At 41.8% G+C, this 23,608-nt stretch overlaps 1 protein-coding gene across 2 annotated transcripts in view; it reads right to left on the minus strand.

The window, feature by feature from the left end:
- Positions 1 to 23,608, minus strand: part of WDTC1 (WD and tetratricopeptide repeats 1) — a 71,579-nt gene that overhangs the window by 11,594 nt on the left and 36,377 nt on the right. For both annotated transcript variants that reach the window (XM_082832539.1, XM_082832540.1), the window contains 6 exons: positions 8,097 to 8,143; positions 7,545 to 7,656; positions 4,590 to 4,777; positions 1,962 to 2,144; positions 701 to 795; positions 253 to 368 (listed from right to left, as the gene is read on the minus strand). In XM_082832539.1, the coding sequence (XP_082688665.1) occupies positions 253 to 368; positions 701 to 795; positions 1,962 to 2,144; positions 4,590 to 4,777; positions 7,545 to 7,656; positions 8,097 to 8,143 (741 nt within the window). The remainder of the gene's footprint in view (positions 1 to 252; positions 369 to 700; positions 796 to 1,961; positions 2,145 to 4,589; positions 4,778 to 7,544; positions 7,657 to 8,096; positions 8,144 to 23,608) is intronic.

Genomic DNA, 23,608 nt, shown 5'->3' on the forward strand with positions numbered 1-23,608 from the left:
TTGTTCAAAGTCACGGTACACAGCTAGTAAACAAAAGGCCAGCATCTGGAGACAAGTCTGTCAGTTCTAAGCCTGACGCCTCTCTGGGAATATTGCAAAGATGTCATGGCACTTCCACATTTCACAGTAACGTCATTTACAATGAGGCTTCTTGTCTGCCTCATGGTAGGGGGTGTGGGGTACACAGCCCTGGCTGCTGGGTACGAGGGTGGGAGGGGGAAGGGCAGGGCCACGTTGGGCAGCCATCCATACCTGCTCTCCTCCCATGTTGACCAGCAGCTCTGTGCCATTGGGGCTGAAGGTCACATAGGTGGCGACCAGCACTCTCAGACGGTTGTTGTAGTCGGGCAGCTTCACTGGCAGGTGACCTGCAGGGAACAGCCCTGTTACCCTAGTGTGAGGCTTCCAATCCCTCCCAATGTTGAGCCCTTACTATATGAACTGGGCCAACTGTGTTATATGCTTTATCTCATTGAGTCATTACAACCCCATTTTACAGAAAAGAAATTAAGACTCCTCAAGGGTAAGTAATTTACCAAAGGTTGTAGGATAGCTGGTCACTGACAGTCATCAAAGCCCAGGTCTGTCTGATTCTAAACCCCTTGCTCTTGGTCACCATGCCATGCCGCCTCCTTGCACTGCCCCACAGACAATCAGCACCCTGCCAAGAGTTTAGGGCCAGGGTTGGGCTGAGCCCTACCTGCTACGTAATACTGGGCTGCACCATCCGGAAGGGGCTTCTGCCGGTCACAGAAGGTGTGCACACCTGCTGAAGGGCTCTGCTTCATGCTCTTTCTGGTGGGAAGGCAAACCAGATAGGTTATAAGGCCTAACAGTACTCCTGGCTAGACCATACCACACTTCCTGGAGAAAAACCCAAGTGTATATCCCTGGAGAGATACAGGAGGAGGTACCTTTCTTCCTTATCTCAGCACCCCCAAAGGTCCACCAACTAGACAGCTGTGGACACATATATTACAGTGCTTTATAAGTAGGTCCCGCCTACTTGTCTTGGTTCATGGCCACCCTATTACTCCCATTTTACAGATGAGGAAGCTAAAAGCTCAAGGCCCGCCCTAAGTCATGCAGTGTGTGCAGAGCAATAGTGGTCACCCAAATCCACAAATGAAAGTAATGCAGGCCAGAAGTTTCTGCACTTGTCCTAGGAGTCCACTGAAAACCCAGGCTGGCGGAGCCGCTCAGGTCTGGGACTTCTGTGGAGATTCTGAGTATATTCTACTTTTGTTTAAAAAAAAAAAAAGAATAAAGTAGAATTATATGTACAAATAAAGGAATTACATGTATAAGATTATAACTCTGTACACACACTCATAGTGAAAGAACAAGCAGAAAATACTATATACAGTGATTTCTTTCAGGTAATGGAGTATGGGTAATTTCTTTAATATACTTTTCATATTTTCCAAAATAAGCATGGATTAAATTTTTTAAAAAAGAATCACAAAATTACAAAAACCCACCTCAGGGCTTCCCTGGTGGCACAGTGGTTAAGAATCTGCCTGCCAATGCAGGGGACATGGGTTGGAGCCCTGGTCCGGGAAGAACCCACATGCTGCGAAGCAACTAAGCCCGTGCGCCACAACTACTGAGCCTGTGCTCTAGAGCCCGCGAGCCGCAACTACTGAGCCCACGTGCCACAACTACTGAAGCCCACGCGCCTAGAGCCTGTGCTCCGCAACAAGAGAAGCCACCGCAATAAGCCCGCGTGCCGCAACAAAGAGTAGCCCCCGCTTGTCGCAACTAGAGAAAGCCCGCACGCAGCGACGAAGACCCAATGCAGCCACAAGTAAATAAATAAACTAGATACAACATTAAAGAAATGAAAAATGTAAAATAAAAAGCAAAAACAACCCACCTCAAAAAGAAGAGGGCATGGCAATGAGGGAAAGGGGCAGCAGGTTCCGGGTCCCTTTGCCCACGGGAGGCCGCGCTATTCATACCTGTGGTTATGGATCATGCGAATGTCATAGAGCCTCACAAAGGGCCCACTGGCCCCCACTGCCAGGCAGTTGTTGTCCTGGGGGTTGACGGTGAGGCACTTGGCCTCTACCAGCTGGCCACAGTACTCTGTCAGGTCAATCAGCACCTCCGAGTGTTTGCTGTTCTCCCGAAGGTCATACTGGCTGTGAGAGAGGACACAGGGGGTTGGGGGTTGTGTCCATGGGTGGAAGGCAGGGGAGAAGCCAAGGCCCAAATGCAAAGGAATTGGGAGTGGCTTTGAACCTGTTTGTAAATAATGTCAAAAACTACTCCCATTTCTTGAGTGCCCACTGTGTGTCAGGCACCTGTAGTAGGCTTCACACACATTCTGTTTTATTCTAACATAACTCTTTAAGGTAGATACTACTAACCCCCTTTTTTTTTTTTTAACAGATATCAATATTATTGTTACTAAGTACTATTACTACTGACTACTAACACTTAGTGAGAAATTGCTTTGTGTCCAGTATTGTTCCCAAGTGTTATACATGTATTATCTAATTAAATTCTCACACCATCCCTAGGTACAACTAGAAGTTCAAAGAAGCTAAATAACTTGCCTGGACGACACTGCAGTAAGTGCAGCACTGAGATAGTGCAGAGCTGGAAAGACTGCATTTTAACCCCTCTGCTCTGATCCTTGATTAAGAATAATTCTATTCTTAACCTAGTTTCTTGCAGGAGATGAAAGAAGTATAGAGGTGACAGAAAAGAAAATCTGGAGATCATCTAAGAGCTACCTAGAAACACCAACTGCCAGGACAAGCCCAAGTCCCATCCGGGTGGTAAAGTCAGGCCAAAACATCCACCCAGCGTCAGCACACTCCTACTGGGGAACTGCTTTGATGCTGGGACACAGGCACATCCAGAGAATGGCGAGGGCATCATTCATGTGCTCACCCACCTCCGCCTAAACATCTCCAATAATTTCTTCATTGTTCACTTATCTTTCTAAGCCATCCTCACCAGACTGCTCTTCCTAAAATATTGTTTTTGTTGCATCACTTTCTTGCTCAAAAAATTGCAGAGATTCCTCAATACTTTTAGCATGAGTTTACTCTTTGTATACTTCTATCAAACTACTCAGTCTGGTTTTCAAGACATGATTTCACATACCTCTCCAACCTTGCTCCTCAGTTTTCTAAGTGTGGGTCAGTTACAGCCTCAGAACTGTGTCCTGTATGTGGCACATTTACCCATGCCTTCACAAACTCTGCTCAAGCTGGGGAGTCCACTCTGCTTTTCCTTGCCCATCCAAATCCTGTCTATTCTGGAAGGCCAGCTTGTGTTCACCTTCTGCTAGGACTCCTCCCCTGACTGTGCCTGCCCCTAAGTGCTTAGGCTCCTGCCCCATGCCCTAGGTTCTTAGCCTCTACCTGCTGCCCTGGCACAGTCTAGTCAGTCAGGGTCAACCAGCGCAACAGAGAGTTGGACCCGCCACCGACCAAATGCATTGTGTCTGCTATGTACTGTGGCTAAAGTTTTACGGGCACTATCTCAATTTTAATGCTCAGGCCAACAGAAGAGATATTATGATAATTCCCATTTTATAGATGAGGAAACTGAGGTCCGGGGGGTGAAGTGATTTGCCCCAGACACTGAATGACAGAGGGAGGACTTGACTTGATCTGTCTCAGTTCTAGTTCATGTATGACTTAGACACCCCTCTTCCTCTGTAACAGGGAAGAGGGCACAAAGTCCCATAGCATCTCAAGGAAGGATATTAAAGCAGATTGTGGAGATAAGGAAAAAGTTCTAAGGTTATATGTGAAGAAAGGAGCTAAAGAAAGGCAATGAGACCATTTTAAGAAGAAGGGAAGTAGAGGCAAAGGTGTGACGATATAGGCCAGTGAAAAGGGGGAGAGTCCACTTAACCATTTCTGGCTGGCTATGCCCCTCCCAGGAATATGCCCATTGAGCGACTGTTCAAGGGAAATGTATCAAGTGCCTCTATGTGCCAGGTATTGTGCTGGGCTCTAGGAACACAACCAAGGACAAGAAAGACATGGACAAGATGGACAAGACAGACAAAACGCTGAGGGAGTTTACTACTCGGTGAGGGACACAGACAAAAAAGTAAACCATCAAGTAAATAAAATAAAAGAACTATAGAGGGTGATTAGAGTTATAGAGGATACAATTAGGGCACGGAGACAAAGAACAATGGTGGGGGATCTATTTTAGATAGGATGGTCAGAGCAGGTGCTTCTCGGGAGGTGACCCTTAAGCTGTCTCCTTAGGGTAAGAAAGAGTTGAGAAAGAGCTGGGACTGAGAAAACCAGTTAGAGGGAACAGCAAGTATGAAGGCCCAGAGGAGGCAGACGGTGCATCTGAGATGGTGAGAAAGCCAGTGGGCTTGAATGTTGCTCAGGAGAGGGTAAGAAGTGGGGAAGGTGAAGGATAGGGTAAGTAAATCAGTGGAGTTTGTTCACTGCTAGCTGTGCTGGGCAGACAAATGAGTCTGGAACTCTGTTGGAGGGAAGGAGCCAGGCCTGTGGAAGGAAGCAGTAGGGCAGATAGGATGGGGGAACCGACATGGAGTGGGAGCCGGGGAGGCACAGGCCCCACTCCCTGCCTCAGGCCCTCACCGGATAAGCCCATCCTCAGCAGCGCTCCAGAATGTGTTGGGCCACATGGGCGCCGTGGCGATGCGTTTCACCCGGTTTGTGTGGTCTCCAAACATGTGGATCGTCTCCTTTACTGTCAGGTCGTGGACATGCACCTTGGAGTCAGCTGCCCCTGTGATCAAGATGCGGTCCCCAGCGTGAGGCAGGAACTGCTTGGGAGAGATTGAAGAAGAGGTTGGCAGGTGGTGGGGCTAGGCCACGGAAGGAGACCAGCCTGGATGTTAGCACCTTTTTTTCCCTCTCCACATCAGATAAGAAAACGAGCCCATCCAAGACAATCCGCCAAGAAAACTTTGGATCTCGAGCATCAGCCTGTAGGCCCAAAGGTCAAAATCAGGATGTACACCTTTATTTCGCCAGAGCGGTCCTGACCTATGCCAAGCTGGACTACCTAAGGAACCCTCTTCCTCTGATTCTTCCCCAGGTAAGAGCTGAATGGATGATAATCATAGCTGTTACCACTTACTAAGCATTTACCATGTGCTAGACATCGAGCAGGTAATTTATCTTGTTAATACTTACAATAACCCCATTAAAAATTGAGGTTCGGTACTAGCATTCAGGAGGACTGTCAATTCAAACTCAAGTCTGTCTGACTCCTATATGCCTCATGATGGCTACTTAATAACCTGGGGGTTAAGAAATAAATTAGTCTTGAAATGAAAAGGACTTTCAGTATTATAAGGGAGTGGGTGTTTTAAATTGGTTCAAATATTTCTGGAGAACTATCTGGCAATAGGTAAGAAACATAAAAACTATTTCTATCTTTTGACCTAAAACCTCCACTTCTGAGAAATAATTCTAAAAGAAAAAAGGGGCCTATGCAGAAATGCTGCAAGTAGCGCTCCTTATAATGGCAAGTGCTGGAAATGGCTCAAAAGTCAGAACTTGGGGAAGGGCTGAGCATCAGAAGAATACATCTTTATGTGGCCATTATTCAAAAGGACAACCCCATCATTCTGGTGAAGTTGAGAACAAAATATTCCAGATCACATATGGCAAGGTCAAAATAGCCACAAACATAACTTTGATTAATAATTTTTAAAACGTATACAGTTCTATCACCTAGTGCTGAGGAAGAAAAATACTCGGGTGTGGTGTTAGTTGAGTTATTCTCTTCTTTCTTAAGTTTGAAAGATTGAATTATCTTTTTTTCTTAGTTGAAAAGTTTCTCCCAGCCCACAACAAGGCTGAATGGGTGCTGGGGTCTGGGGGGGTGGGGGAGAGGGTGTTGACATTTTCCTGCATTTAAGTAGCTAAAGCCCCACTTGACTTTAACAATTCACTCTTTCCACATGCACTTCTCTAATAGCTCACCAGCATAAGGGCTAGATGACACAGATGGAATTTGATCATTTTTAGGGACAACTAGTAGTCTTTAATCCTGGCTGGAGACAACATATACCCCACGCGCAATAGAAATAAACAGGAGAACCCTTGGGAAGAGCTTGTGGCCACTGCCATACTCGTTCCACACTATAGATGCCACCAGGGGGAGCTCGTCGGTTAAATAAATAGATCTGTGGTGTTTTATTACCAGAAGAGAGAGGAACCCTTTTCTATACCTTTTTATAACAGAAGAGAAGGCTGAGAGTCTGTGAATATAAGTGCCTTGCCCAAGGTCTTACTATTAGGGAGTATCAAGGTCATTGTCCAATTCTGGTCTCTGAACTCAACATTTTGTTTTCTATGATGCCAAACTGATAGCTTAGGTCCCTTCCCCAGATCTGACCCCACAGATTTAAACTGGACCTAACACTTTTCAGGGGAGGAAAGCAGTCTCTGTTCATCATGCAAGAGGTGAATCAGCATTGTTCTGTCTCTCAAATCACAGAAATTCATCTAGGATTGGTCCCTGGAACAGGAGATGAGAATCAGAGCATAGGAAAGAAGCTCTGATGAGTGAAATAAGTTGGTTTTGAGCTCTTGAATCTTCTTCTTCAGGTATCTTGTAATTCATCTTGATATTAATTAGGAAAACATTTCTTAGATTAGTGAGGCTTTCCAAAGGACAGCCTCACTCTCACATACATCCATTACAGAATTTCAGAGCTGGAAAGACTTAAAGGTCATTTCCTTCAGCCTTCAACCTAGCAGATGGAAGTGCCCAGTGAGGAATACCTCAGTGCTAGGACATTTACTACATCCTCAGAAGGCCCATTTTACCTTTTTCAAATATCTCTAAGCATTAGACAATCCTTTCCTTCATCAGGCCTACACTGGCTTCTGAAAACTTAAGTCACTATTCCTAGGTCTGTTTTCTGGGACCGAGAGGCACAAGTTTCATGTCACTTCCACGTAACAGGTCTTCAGAGGTCTGAAGTCCTTTAAGTCCCCTGCCTCCCCTCTTCTCAGCTCAACTCCCCTAGACCAACAATCAGAGACTCATTTCCTATGAAAAGTAGAACAGCTAAAATCACCTGTGACAGGTGCTTTTTAAATCAATCATCTCATTGAACTGTAACATCAGCGCTGTGGATTGCTACTTCCTTTTTTAGTTAAATTATTTATTTACTCATTTATTCATTAACGTGGGGGATTTTCCTTAGCTACTTCCTTTTTACAGATGGGTAAACAGGCCCAGAGGGGTCAGGTGATTTTCCCAGTTCACACAGCTTCCAAGGAGCAGACGAGGGAGTCAAACACAGGTCTGCCTGCTACTGAAGTTCATGCTCAGAACCATACCTCCCATCATCACCACTCACATAAGTATAAATTTATTTGGAGCTGGCCTCTTGGCTCTAAGAGAAGAAGCAGAGCATGGAAAAGAGACGGAATTTCAGGAATCACCAGCAGATGCTCAGATCACAAAGATGTCTGTGACCCCAGGGTATACATGGGACACACACATGCAAACACAACCACGTGCACAGCCCAGTCACACTGTCCACTTGCTTTGTGGCTTATCCTGCTCACCTTGACAGAAAAGATATTTGCAGTGTGTCCTGTGTGCATGGAAAGCAGCTTCTTGTGGTGCAGCGGGTCCCACACAATCGTGTGCTGGTCATCAGAACCAGAGGCCAGCAAGCTGCAAGTAGAGAGAAAGAACAGTTCTGACCTCTCAAGTTCCTGCCCCCACTTCCTCTATCCCATGTTTCCCAGTTGATAAGGACTTAGGCTACACAGAACTTGAAGAACAGTAGATGTCACAGAATATAAGGTTATCTTGTAAACAGTGATTGATTCTCTTCTATTTTGTCCTGAGAATTTCTCATCATTCCTTAAATACAATAGCTTATCAAAAAAACAGGGTTTGGAAGGTCATTCAACTTTCCATCTATCTGTAATTCATTGTTTAACTGTGTATTGATAATGATGAACTAAACTTAAGTACATAGCACAGAGCAGCAGTCTCCACTCTTGGGTCCATTCTTTTCCTTAGATCTACAAAGAGGAAGGAAAGTCCCCTTCTCCCAACCTCCCCATACCATTCTCCAGCACCCCCTAGGTGTCAGAGCTCACACTTACTCTCCTTTCTCATTCCACTCCAGACAGTTGACACATCCTGAGTGACCCTGGGGGAGCAAATGGAGAGGGACAAGAAGAGAGTCAATTAGAGGTTCTCCTGGATCACTCAACATCAAGAAGTGGAAGTGAACAGGTAAAACAGCCTTTCTGTCATCAGTGTTTTCCAGGCGTATGTGAGTGACCAGGATTGAATTAAACTGCCTGGCATTTTACAATATATAAAGTACCTTCATATTCATGATCTCACTTGATACTGAACCCCTCTGAGCCATAAAGGGCAGATTTCATTGATCCTATTTTGCAGAAAAGTAAACTGAAGTTCAGATAATAGTAGTAGAAGTTATATCCAAACAAATTTCTGCTCCTACCACTAGAGGGGACATGTCAACAGTCCCTTCAAGGGACACCCCCTCAGCCACAGAAAATCTGGCAGAGGGCAACTGACTGAAAGGCAGCCGATTAGCTAGAAGGCTGATCTTCCATTCATTTGGCACATATTTAATTCATCGAGCACTTACTGCATGCCAGGTACTGTTCAGATGCTGGGGGCAGATCAGTATACAAAATAAATCTTGTATTTAGATCTTCTGCAGCTTACTTCCAAGTAGGTGGAGCCTGGTATAGTGAGGTAAATTAAGCTTGGGGATTTGAATTGAGAGACATGGAGAAGTGAGGCAGTTAATGACAGATGCTGAAGTTGAAAGCATGTGCGGAGAGAAGTCATGGCAAAGCTAGAAATAAGAGGAAACAGAATCCATGGAAAGCAGAAGGTATGAAGTGGCAGAAACTAGTCTTACATGGGAGAAGGAGAGAACAAGTCACTTCCATTCCTACACTCTGTTCTTTCTTTCCCTCACCCTCCCTCATTCCTAATGGCACCTTGATTTTCATTTCATTATCTGCCCAGCCCAAATCAGACCATGTGTAAGTTCACTGTCCTTTCCACAGTGATAGGTTCAGGAACTTAGATCTAAGCCAAATTGGACACGGCATTCACTTGGACACAGGTACTGGCTCAGAAATGAGCCTGTGACCCCAATCGGATGCAAGGGGACCAGCTGCTGGGAGTGTGTGGAAAAGGAGTTTTCTCATTTTCAGGAGAGAGTCTATGAAAGGGATGCCTTTCTTCCTCTGGATGCTGGGTGTCCTAATGTGACTCCGGGACTTGGGACCACGAGGGTAGCCAGCCTGAGAGTGAAATAAACAGAGAGAGGAAAGCCCAGCCAAGGGAATCACAGAAAAATGGAGCCAAAGTGACCAGAGTAACCAACCCTGATGCCTACCCTACTCCTGGGCTTCCAGTCATTATTGTTTAAGGTTACTTGAGTTGGGCTGTTACCTGTGGCCCAGAGCATCCTGATTAACTCATTCTTCAGGCCGCAGTTTATCAGCACTTCCCTCAAGATGCCTTTCCCACCCTGTAAATCTGGGAAGGAGGCACATCCTTCCTGTGGGCTCCTACTGCCACACTGTATCATGGCTCTGTGTTGACATGGTTATTTTGCTTCACCACACTGAGCTGCAGGGAAGTGGCCTCTGTGTACTGTGTTCACTGTATCCTCTAGGCCAGGTACAGTGCCTGGCACATATCTGCTGCATAATGAACAAGTGAGTCCAGGGGGACTAGTGGGAAGAATCAAGAGACATGAACAAATCTAATTCCCTGACTCTCTAGGCAGAAGAGGCTTTTCCTCTGCCTTCTCCTTCCTTCTTACCCGTTGTCCCATAAAGATTCTCATTTGAGTTGATCCTCATTTCTTTCTGGGTTCTGCACTTAAACACATTATTGACACATTCATTCTGTTCAAACTCGCCAGACCACTTACTGACCTGAGGCTTCTCACTTTCCCACAGCACTTGGTGGACACCCCACACATGACTCTGGTCACTCTTTCTGGATCAGAATCATTTCTGTCCTCACGCCTCTCATTTTCCTACCAGGCTTTAAATTACTTGTGCCCAGGGCTCAGTCTTCAGTTTGCAACTTCCCAGAGTACCGAGGGCCTTGAACGAGCGCCACTTACTGAGGGTTTACAAAGAGCGAGGCACAGTACCTTGCACTTGTGGTAGGGAGAACAACGGCCCCCCTACAAACGACCATGTCCTGATCCTCTGGAACCCATGAATATGTTATGGTAGGTGGCAAAAGGGACTTTGCAGATATGATTAAGGTTAAAATCCTCGAGGTGGGAAATTAGCCTAGATTATCCAGGTGAGCCCGATATAATCACACGAGTCCTTAAAATCAGTGAACGTTGGGACTTCCCTGGCATCCCAGTGGTTAAGACTTCGCCTTCCAATGCAGGGGGTACAGGTTCGATCCTCGGTCAGGGAGCTAAGATCCCACATACCTCGGGGCCAAAAAAGCAAAACATAAAACAGAAGCAATATTGTAACAAATTCAATAAAGACTTTAAAAATGGTCCACATCAAAAAAAAAAAAAAAAAATCAGTGAACCTCTCCTGGCTGCAGAGAGTAGAGAGATGTAGGTGTGAAAGGGACTTGACCTGCTATTGCCAGTTCTGAAGATGGAAGAAGGGGGTCACGAGTGAAGAAATACAGCAATCTCTAGAAAGCGGGAATTGCAAGAAAACGGATCTACTCTATAGCCTCCAGAAGGAGAATAGCCCTGTCAAGAGTTTAGCCTGGTGAGACCCACGGCAGACTTCCAGCCTACAGAACTGTAAGATAATAAATGTGTGTTGTTTTAAGCCACTAAGTTTGTGGTAATTTGTTGTGGTAGCAATAGAAAACCAATACAGCATTCTACATCCATTATCTTAAGAAACAGGTATCGATTCACAGAAAGATAGACAAGATCAAAAGGCAGAGGGCTATGTACCAGATGAAGGAACAAGATAAAACCCCAGAAAAACAACTAAATGAAGTGGAGATAGGCAACCTTCCAGAAAAAGAATTCAGAATAATGATAGTGAAGATGATCCAGGACCTCGGGAAAAGAATGGAGGCAAAGATCGAGAAGATGCAAGAAATGTTCAACAAAGATCCAGAAGAATTAAAGAACAAACAAACAGAGATGAACAATACAATAATTGAAATGAAAAACACACTAGAAGGAATCAATACCAGAATAACTGAGGCAGAAGAACAGATAAGTGACCTGGAAGACAGAATGGTGGAATTCACTGCTGTGGAACAGAGTAAAGAAAAAAGAATGAAAAGAAATGAAGACAGCCTAAGAGACCTCTGGGACAACATTAAATGCAACAACACTCGCATTATAGGGGTCTCAGAAGGAGAAGAGAGACAGAAAGGACCATAGAAAATATTGGAAGAGATTATAATCGAAAACTTCCCTAACATAGGAAAGGAAATAGCCACGCAAGTCCAGGAAGTGCAGAGTCCCAGGCAGGATAAACCCAAGGAGACACATAGTAATCAAATTGGCAAAAATTAAAGAAAAAGAAAAATTATTGAAAGCAGCAAGGGAAAAAACGACTCTCCTAGGAGTTCCCAAGGGAACTCCCATAAGGATAACAGCTGATTTCTCAGCAGAAACTCTACAAGCCAGAAGGGAGTGGCATGATATACTTAAAGTGATGAAAGGGAAGAACCTACAACCAAGATTACTCTACCCAGCAAGGATCTCATTCAGATTCGATGGAGAAATCAAACGCTTTACAGACAAGCAAAAGTTAAGAGAATTCAGCACCACCAAACCAGCTCTATAACAAATGCTAAAGGAACTTCTCTAAGTGGGAAACATGAGAGAAGAAAAGGAACTACAAAAACAAACCCAAAACAATTAAGAAAATGATAATAGGAACATACATATTGATAATTACCTTAAACATGAATGGATCAAATGCTCCAACCAAAAGATACAGGCTTGCTGAATGGGTACAAAAACAAGACCCATATATGTGCTATCTACAAGAGACCCACTTCAGACCTAGGCACACATACAGACTGAAAGTGAGGGTATGGAAAAAGATAGTCCATGCAAATGGAAATCAAAAGAAAGCTGGAGTAGCAATACTCATATCAGATAAAATAGACTTTAAAACAAAGAATGTTACAAGAGACAAGGAAGGACAGTACACAATGATCAAGGGATCAATCCAAGAAGAAGATATAATAATTATAAATATATATGCACCCAACATAGGAGCACCTCAATACATAAGGTAACTGCTAATAGCTATAAAAGAGGAAATTGGGGCTTCCATAGCTATAAAAGAGGAAATTGGGGCTTCCCTGGTGGCTCAGTGGTTGAGAGTCTGCCTGCCGATGTGCGAGATGCAGGTTCGTGCCTCAGTCTGGGGGGATCCCACATGCCGCGGAGCGGCTGTGCCCGTGAGCCATGGCCGCTGGGCCTGCGCGTCTGGAGCCTGTGCTCCGCAACGGGAGAGGCCATGGCAGTGAGAGGCCCGCGTACCGCAAAAAAAAAAAAAAAAAAGAGGAAATTGACAGTAACACAATAATAGTGGGGGACTTTAACACCTCGCTTACACCAATGGACAGATCATCCAGACAGAAAATTAATAAGGAAACACAAGCTTTAAATGACACAATAGACCAGATAGATTTAATTGATATTTATAGGACATTCCATCCAAAAACAGAAGATTACACTTTCTTCTCAAGTGCGCACGGAACATTCTCCAGGAGAGATCACATCTTGAGTCACAAATCAAGCCTCAGTAAATTTAAGAAAATTGAAATCATATCAAGCATCTTTTCTGACCACAATGCTATGAGATTAGAAATCAATTTCAGGGGGAAAAAAAGTAAAAAACACAAACACATGGAGGCTAAACAATATATTACTAAATAACCAAGAGATCACTGAAGAAATAAAAGAGGAAATCAGAAAATACCTGGAGACAAATGACAATGAAAACAGGACAATCCAAAACCTATAGGATATGGCAAAAGCAGTTCTAAGAGGGAAGTTTATAGCTATACAAGCCTACCTCAAGAAACAAGAAACATCTCAAATAAACAATCTAACCTTACACCTAAAGGAACTAGAGAAAGAACAAACAAAACCCAAAGTTAGCAGAAGGAAAGAAATTATCAAGATCAGAGCAGAAATAAATGAAATAGAAACAATAGCAAAGATCAATAAAACTAAGAGCTGGTTCGTTGAGAAGATAAGCAAAATTGATAAACCATTAGCCAGACTCAACAAGAAAAAGAGGGAGAGGACTCAAATCAATAAAATCAGAAATGAAAAAGGAGAAGTTACAACAGACACCACAGAAATACAAAGCATCCTAAGAGACTACTACAGGCAACTCTATGCCAATAAAATGGACAACCTGGAAGAAATGGACAAATTCTTAGAAAGGTATAACCTTCCAAGACTGAACCAGGAAGAAATAGAAAATATGAACAGACCAATCACAAGTAATGAAATTGCAACTGTCATTAAAAATCTTCCAACAAACAAAAGTCCAGGACCAGATGGCTTCACAGGTGAATTCTATCAAACATTTAGAGAAGAGCTAACACCCATCCTTCTCAAGCTCTTCCAAAAAATTGCAGAGGAAGGAACACTCCCAAACTCATTCTATGAGGCCACCATCACCCCGATAACAAAACCAGACAAAGATACTGCAAAAAAAGAAAATTACAGACCAATATCACTGATGAATATAGATGCAAAAATCCTCAACAAAATACTAGCAAACAGAATCCAACAACACATTAAAAGGATCATACACCATGATCAGGTGGGATTTATCCCAGGGACGCAAGGATTCTTCAATATATGCAAATCAATCAATGTGATACACCATATTAACAAATTGAAGAATAAAAACCACATGATCATCTCAATAGATGCAGAAAAAAACTTTTGACAAAATTCAACACCCATTTATAATAAAAACTCTCCAGAAAGTGGGCATAGAGGGAACCTATCTCAACATAATAAAGGCCATATACGACAAACCCACAGCAAACATTATTCTCAATGGTGAAAAACTGAAAGCATTTCCTCTAAGATCAGGAACAAGACAGGGTGTCCACTCTCACCACTATTATTCAACATAGTTTTGGAAGTCCTAGCCATGGCAATCAGAGAAGAAAAAGAAATAAAAGGAATTCAAATTGGAAAAGAAGAAGTAAAACTGTCACTGTTTGCAGATGACATGATACTATACATAGAGAATCCTCAAGATGTCACCAGAAAACTACTAGAGCTAATCAATGAATTTTGTAAAGTTGCAGGATACAAAATTAATGCACAGAAATCTCTTGCATTCCTATACACTAATGATGAAAAATCTGAAAGAGAAATTAAGGAAACACTCCCATTTACCACTGCAACAAAAAGAATAAAATACCTAGGAATAAACCTACCTAAGGAGACAAAAGACCTGTATGCAGAAAACTATAACACTGATGAAAGAAATTAAAGATGATACCAACAGATGGAGAGATATACCATATTCTTGGATTGGAAGAATCAATATTGTGAAAATGACTATACTAACCAAAGCAATCTACAGATTCAATGCAATCCCTATCAAATTATTAATAGCATTTTTCACAGAACTGGAACAAAAAATCTTAAAATTTGTATGGAGACACAAAAGACTCCAAATAGCCAAAGCAGTCTAGAGGGAAAAAAACAGAGCTGGAGGAATCAGACTCCCTGACTTCAGACTATACTACAAAGCTACAATAATCAAGACAATATGGTACTGACACAAAACTAGAAATATAGATCAATGGAACAAGATAGAAAGCCCAGAGATAAACCCACGCACCTATGGTCAACTAATCTATGACAAAGGAGGCAAGGATATACAATGGAGAAAAGACAGTCTCTTCAATAACTGGCGCTGGGAAAACTGGACAGCTACATGTAAAAGAATGAAATTAGAACACTCCCTAACACCATACTCAAAAATAAACTTAAAATGGATTAGAGACCTAAATGTAAGACTGGACACTATAAAACTCTTAGAGGAAAACTTAGGAAGAACACTCTTTCACATAAATCACAGCAAGATCTTTTTTGATACACCGCCTAGAATAATGGAAATAAAAACGAAAATAAACAATGGGATCTAATGAAACTTAAAAGCTTTTGCACAGCAAAGGAAAACATAAACAAGACGAAAAGAGAACCCTCAAAATGGGAGAAAATATTTGCAAACAAATCAACAGACAAAGGATTAATCTCCAAAATATGTAAACAGCTCATGCAGCTCAATATTAAAACCTAAATAGATATTTCTCCAAAGAAGACATACAGGTGGACAAGAAGCACATGAAAAGCTGCTCAACATCACTAATTATTAGAGAAATGCAAATCGGAACTACAATGAGGTATCACCTCACACCAGTTAGGATGGGCATCATCAGAAAATGTACAAACAACAAATGCTGGAGAGGGTGTGGAGAAAAGGGAACCCTCTCGCACTGTTGGTGGGAATGTAAATTAATACAGCCACTATGGAGAACAGTTTGGAGGTTCCTTAAAAAACTAAAAATAGAATTACATGTGACCCAGAAATCCCACTACCTGGCATATACCCAGAGAAAACCATAATTCAAAAAGACACATGCATCCCAATGTTCATTGCAGCACTACTTACAATAGCCAGGTCATGGAAGCAACCTAAATGCCCATCGACAGACAAATGGATAAAAAAGATGTGGTACATATATACAATGGAATATTACCCGGCCATAAAAAGGAACGAAATTGGGTCATTTGTAGAGACATGGATGGATCTAGAGACTGTCATACAGAGTGAAGTAAGCCAGAGGAGAAAAACAAATATCGTATATTAACACATATATGTGGAACCTAGAAAAATGGTACAGATGAACTGGTTTGCAGGGCAGAAATAGACACACAGATGTAGAGAACAAACGTATGGCCACCAACAGGAGAAAATGGCGGGGAGGTGGAGTGATGAATTGGGAGAACAAACATATGGACACCAAGGGGGGAAAGCGGCAGGGGGTGGTGGTGGTGGTGTGCTGAATTGGGCGATTGGTTGACATGTATACACTAATGTGTATAAAATGGATGACTAATAAGGACCTGCTGTATAAAAAAATTAAATTAAATTAAAAAATTAACTAACTTCTAACTTGAATGATCATCTATATTCTAGAAATACAATGTGAATGTCAAAAAAAAAAAAGAAACAGGTATCATTACTTATTTCATGGATAAGAAAAACAATGCTCAGAGAGGTTAGGTAATCTGCTGCGATACTGTGATTTATATATATATTTATACTTAAGAAAGATATATTTAGTCTTCATTCTTACTTCTGGCACAGAGTTCCTAAAACCCTTGGAATTTCCTAAGTAATAAGAGTGATAAAGGTTTCGTGATATTCATAACAAACCTCTTTCAACTAACACCTGAGGTTTATGTTAATGAAGTGATTTTTGGAAAGCACCCAAGGATGGAGAACCAAACATATGATTGGAGAGCGGGAACTTTCAGTCCCACCTCCCTGACTTCCAGGGAGGGGAGAGGGACTGGAGGTTGAACTGATCACCAATGGTCAATGATTTAATCAACCATGCCAATGTGAAGAAAAAGCAAAAAGGACAGGGTTCAGAGAATTTCTGTGTTGGTACACATGTGAAGATTTGGGGAGAGCGGCATATACCTTGCCCTATGCAGCTCTTTTATCTGGCTGTTCCTCAATTATATCCTTTTATAATAAATCGGTAATCTAGTAAGTAAAATGTTTCTGAGTTCTGTGAGTCACTTTAGCAAATTAATTGAACCAAAGGAGAAGGTGTTTGGAACCTCTAATCTATAGCCAGTTGGTCCAAAGCACAGGTGACAACCTGGATTTGCCACTGCCATCTGAAGTAGGTGTTGGGGGTAGGGAACAGCAGGGCAGTCTTGTAAGACTGAACCCTTAACCTGTGGGATCTGATGCTATCTCCAGGTAGATTCTGTCAGAATTGAGTTACATCATAGGGAACCCAGCTGGTAGCAGAGAGTTGCTTGGTGGTGTAAACAAACAAACAACCCCCCCCCCCCACGTTAGACATGGCTAATGTGGCACAGCTAGTAGTGGTATCAGGAAGCATTTTAACTCAAGAGCTCAGGCTCTTAAGCACTGTCTGAAATGTATTAATGCTTCCAGAATTACTGTATTTGTCCTCAAATCAGTAGCCCATCCAAAGTATAGAAGACAGGCCACGGTAGACAAATATGATACTTATGATTCATTTTTACATAGTAAAAAATAGCTCAGAGGCAGGTAAGTTGGAGAAAGTGTAGAGAGAAAGCCCAAACCAGATTCTACATAAATACAAAGTAACTATTGACAAAAAACATTAATAAAGGGCCCCATAAGTTAGAATGTATGTTTGGGAAGCTAATTTACAAGGCACAGCCTGTTTAAGAGGATTTGTTCTGGACTTGATAAATAAGGCTGGCTTAGATTAGGTACACGATCTATAATTACGTTGACAAATACAATGGAAGAAAATATGCCTATGACATATCAGAATTAAACACTGGGTAAAAAGGGGAGAAAACCTCAAACTTTAAAGGAACAGAGAGGAGGGACTGTTTACAGATGGCTCCTAAAGAGGAATAGACCTCTGTGTGCCTCCCTGGAACCCAGGAAATGTTTCTACTTAGGGTGAGCCTTCCACACCAGGGATCTGGAGAAAACAGAAAGTGCACAGAGAAAGTACCTGGAATAAAAGCTACAAATCTCACTTAAGTTAAAAATTACAACCCCTTACTTCCTGCTTAACTTTATTAAATATTGATTATAATTACTATTTATTACAAGTTCCTATAAATTTCTAGGTAGCATGGTATACAGGAGGAAAAGGAGGCAGGGAGAAGCGTTTTACCACTGACACTGCTTAGAATTGTAGGTGCATAATGATAAAAAGCAAATGGACTTTTAGGTGGTTTTCTTACTGCTTTTAAATTCCTTACAGACAATGCACCCCCTTACAAGCCTGCACTACTGCCCCCAATTTGGCATGCCACTGCTAGGTAGAATACTAGCTATTAATATACCTGATCTCATTACCACTCCCTTTTTACAGGTGAGACCAAGTCTCAGAGATATTAAATAACTTAGCCAGGGTCACACAAATTGTAAACACCAGAGCCCGGATAGGAACGCAGGTCCATATGACTCCAAAGTATTTCTCTGGCTGTGCTGGATTACCTCAAATGTCACCCTTATTCCCACCTGTATTAAAAAGAGATCTCACTGCTGCCATCACTTTAGAGAACTGTTTGTCAGTCTGATATAAAGTTAAGCTTATATCCACCCTATGACCCAGCAATACCATTCCTTAGGTATTTACTTAAGGGAAATGAAAACATTTGTCCATCTAAAGACTGGTATAAGAATATCCATAGATGCTTTAATTTTTAAAGCCCTACACTGGAAATAACCCAAATGATCATCAACAGGAGAATGAATACACAAAAGTAGTGTATTCATACAGTGTAATCCTACTCAGAAACAAGAAGGAACTACCCATAGATACATGCAACCACATGGATGAAACTCAAAAAACGTCATGATAAGCAAAAGAAGCCAAACACAAAAATATGTATACTATATAATTCCATTTACAGAAAGTATATGAACAGGCAAAACTAATCTATGGAGACAGAAGCCAAAATGTGGTTGCTCTGAGGTAGGAGTGTTGACTGGAAAGGGCACCATGGGAACTTCCAGGGTGATGGAAGTATTCTCTATCTTGTCGTGGGTGGTAGTTACTCAAGTGCCAAAACTCATCTAACTCAACACTTGAGACCTATGCACTTTATTTTTATGTAAATCATACCTCAATAAAGAGAGGGAAGAAACAAGGTAGTACTAATAATAGTGATAGTGGTAGCTGATATATAATAAGCGCTATCTCACCATTTACCAGGAACAATACTGTGCCCTTCATTTATGCTTTGAGTTAAACTTTACAACTACCTTGTGATGGAAACACCACTACTATTCTCATTTTTCAGATGAGGAAAAGGTTAATACCCCATACTGTATAAACAGTATAGTAAGAATGTGAATTCATGTCTGACAGATTCCAGAGCTTGGCTCTTAACCATGGTGTCATATTGCCTTTTTAATTAATTAATTTTAAAATATTATTTTACAATCTACTTTAAAAAATTTATTTATTTATTCATTTTTATTTTTGGCTGCATTGTTGGGTCTTCATTGCTGCGCGGGCTTTCTCTGGTTGTGGCGAGCAGGGGCTATTCTTCGTTGCAGTGCGTGGGCTTCTCATTGTGGTGGCTTCTATTTTGCAGAGCATGGGCTCTAGGCGTGCAGGCTTCAGTAGTTGTGGCACATGGGCTCTAGAGCACAGGCTAAGTAGTTGTGGCGCATGTGGGATCTTCCTGGACCAGGGCTCGAACCCATGTTCCCTGCATTGGCAGGCGGATCCTTAACCACTGCGCCACCAGGGAAGCTCCATTTTGGCTTTTTAAATTTCGGGGTATTTCCCTCAAAACTTAAACGCCTGCTATGTGTCTGCCAGTACTGTACTGGAACAGAGAGATATAACTGAGTCAGACAGACACATCTCCTGTCCTCTGGAGGAGCTGATGAGGTTTTGTTTTCTCCTCCTCTTCTCCAAACTTATAACATTAGCCTTTCCCCATGTTATTATGATCTCATAAGCATCACTTCAAATGGTTATAGAATATTCCTCCAAAGTTTAAACTATATTCATCTCTACCTTAGTATTGTACACTTAGATCAGTTCCAATTTTGGTGAGTTGATGTATTTTAATTAATTAATTAATTAATTAATTTATTGGCTGTGCCATGCAGTATGTGGGATCTTAGTTTCTTGACCAGAGATCGAACCCGTGCCCCTTGCATTGGAAGTGCAGATTCTTAACCACTGGACCGCCAGGAAAGTCCCGAGTTGACGTATTTTAAAAGTCCAGTGGGGGCTTCCCTGGTGGTGCAGTGGTTGAGAGTCCGCCTGCCGATGCAGGGAACACGGGTTCGTGCCCCAGTCCGGGAAGATCCCACATGCCGCGGAGCGGCTGCGCCCATGAGCCGTGGCCGCTGAGCCTGTGCGTCCGGAGCCTGTGCTCCGCAAAGGGAGAGGCCACAACACTGAGAGGCCCGCGTACCACACACACAAGAAAAGAAAGTCCAGTGGGAAAAGACCATTTACAGGTGACTGGGCAACCCAGACTAGGCACAAAGTCATGATTTTTTGCATTTGACTGGAAATATATACAATCTGTGTTGTAACGTTAGGTATAGCCAATGCTACTCAGGAGCTCTGCTGAGCAGTCACGGTGTGGAGAAGTATATTAAAATAAGAAACGTTATTAATTAATACAATTTAGGAGACAACAATCTATCAAAATGTAGGACCTACAGGGAAAAAAATAATAAAGGTCATTCTTGATAGGGGAAAAAGTTGGGACACATTGCATTAAGGGAATAAGAAAAGAGAAGCAAAGAGCTAGGAAGTCTGCCAACCAATGTGTATCCTGGCATAACCCAAAGGACTGGAGATCCTTTTGTCCAGATTTATTCTTTTACAAGAGGAAGCTGGGTCACACATATGAGGCATATGAGGCAGAATTGTAACAGCAATTCTTTTACAAGAGGAAGCTGGGTCACACATATGAGGCAGAATTGTAAAGTGAAAGAACGGTCTGGGTTCAGCTCTAGCTTGGCCTCTTTCTAGGTATATGGGCAGTCACTTAAGATTCCCAGAGCCTCAGATACTTCACTGGGAAATGGAGATGATGATAATGTCATCCGGACAAGATCACTGTGGAGATCAAATGATGTAATATATGCAAGGTGCCTATAGCACACTTTGGTAAATGCTGGCTCCCATTCGTGGAACTCAGCTTCAGGTATCTTCTCTTGCCAACCTCTGTGTGTTCTTCCAGATCCGACTCTCAAAGACCCCTCCACATGGCCAGAATACTCACAAAGGGTATACATCTTGAACAACTGGACTCCTTCCTATTTACTAACTTTTTCTAAAGGGTTATTTCTGCAGCTATTAAATTGTTACCCTAAGCTCTGACCAAACGGACAATTCATTTATTCCACACCCATTAGGTATAAGGCACTGGGAGAAAAGGGAATAGACAGTAGAATAAACAAGGACAGGTCCATGTCTATGGTGACATGAGACTAAGGTCTACAATAAAAGAAGAAGGAGAGAGGTACCAAAAAAACCCAGAAGACAGGAGCATCAGGCTTTAAGAGCAAGCTTAAACGATCTTTGAGGACATAGTCTAGCTTGGAGATAACTGTGGCCCAGTTTGCATGGATACATGTAAGGGCCCTCTCTTAACTGCAACCCAAACCACATACATGTTTAACATACCCACTGACTTCAGACCTAAACGTTTGTATAATGAAGTTCCACTGAAAAGATCAATGCCAAAGAGCATGAGAGTTAGAGATGTTCAGTGGACCCTCCACAGGAAATGCCAACTCGGAAAGAGAGGAAACAGATGGCCATGTGCTTCTCTATAACTCCTTGACAGTGTGAATATGAGTCTGAGCAAGGAAGATTTAGATGAAAATCCAGCAAACATTAATTAAGCATCTACTAAATGCCAGGGTAAGTGCTAAGCTGTTGCGTATATCAATTCATTTAAACTTCACAATACACGTGTTTATTAGCATGTATTGAGATTACATAGTTGTAATACGACAGAATGGAGTGAGTCCTGAAGGCAAATAAAACTCGACAATTCTTCACTTGCTCTCCATTCACTTAATGATTTGATAGTTATCTTAAAGGCAGAATGATCAGACTACCCAGACATCTCCATAACATCCTTTTGTTGCTTCTTTAACTTAGTTCAATGGTTTCTCAAATTTTAGTGTGCCTCAGAATTACTAAATGGAGCAGTAAGAGTAACAAGAATAACTAAAACTTAGCTTACTATGTGTCAGGCCCTGTCCTAATTGCTTCACATAATTACCCTTCAAAATCCATTAAACTGTCCATAAAGGACAGTTAATGTGTTTTCATGTTCACAAGCTGTGTTTCCTTGAGCAAGTTCTTTAACCTCTCTGTGCTTCAGGTTTTATATCTCTAAAAAAGGAGATAATATACATAACCTCATAGGGTTGTTGTGGGAACCAATTCAATAGTCATAAAGCACTGTGATAGCTGAGTAGCAAAACTGGAAATCAAATCCAAGTATGTTCTTTCCCTTGCACCATGATAATTCAAGACTTATAGTATAGCCTGATGTGAACTATAATTACTGGGGAAGGAAAAATCCTCCTAGAAGTCATGAAAAGGAATGATTTAAAATATATTTCAACTTCTATATGTTCTAGCTAAAAATCTAAGTATAAATATAGTGGGGCAAGTCAACAACCATAACTCATGTCAGAAAGTTTTTCCTTATGCTGACCTATATCTGCGGTCTATCCCTGCAAATTCTCTTTATTCATTCAATCTTTTTATTTGATTGATTGATCTTATTTTTATTTTTTATGTGCTAGGCACTCTTATACATGCAAAGGCTACAGTGCTAAATAAGATAGAGAACTCTAGTGGTGGGGGAGAGAAAAAAAATAAGCACAGGAATCAATAAAATGAGTTCAGATAGTGATAAACGCTATGTAGAAAATAAAACATGGTGACAGGTTATACTTTAGATATACTTTAGAGGCTTTCAGGGAAAGCCTCTCTGATATAGCTATGTTTGAGGAGAAATTTTAATGCTGAGAAGGAAAAGCATGCCAGGCACAGGAAAGAAAAAGTACAAAGGTAGGAATGGGCTTGGTATGCTGTAGATACAGAATGAAGGTCAGTGTGGCTAGAACATAGTGATAAAAGGGACAGAGTAAGGCAAGATAAGCTCAGGGAGGTGACTAGAGGCAATATTCTAAGGGTGTCATACAGGCCATAGCAAGAAGCTTCATGAGGCCAGGAAATGTGTTGTCTTATTTTCTGCTATATTCATCTCCCAGAGTCTAGAACATTTCTGGCATATTGTAGGCACTCAATATACGCTTGAACATATGACTGAATTAATGAATGACTCCCAGGTTCTGCCCTCTGGTGCTTCAGAGCATAAGTTTACTCCATCATCTCAAACAGAGGTTGGCACTTTTTCTGTAAAGAGCCAGACAGTAAATATTTTGGGTTTTGCAGGCCATATGGTCTCTGTTATAAATACTCAATTCTGCTGTTGAATTACTAAGGCAGCCATAGACAATACATAAATGAATGAGTGTGGCTGTGTTCCAATAAAATTTTATTTATAAAAATAAGCGGCTACAGATTCAACCCAATCCCTATCAAAATCCCATCTGCCTTCTCTGAAGAAATTCACAAGCTGAACATAAACCTCATATGTAAATACAAGGGACCCAAAATAGCCAAAACAATCTTGAAAAAGAAAACAGAGTTAGAAAACTCACTTCCCAATTTCAAAAATTACTACAAAGCTACAGTAATCAAAACAATGTGGTACTGACATAAAGGACAGAAATTTAGATCAATGGGATAGAGTAACGAGTTCACAAATAAACCCTTACATTTATATAAG

Source organism: Leucopleurus acutus (genome assembly GCF_964270905.1).
Source record: "Leucopleurus acutus genome assembly, chromosome: 2".
In the NCBI taxonomy this organism is placed as follows: Eukaryota; Metazoa; Chordata; class Mammalia; order Artiodactyla; family Delphinidae; genus Leucopleurus; species Leucopleurus acutus.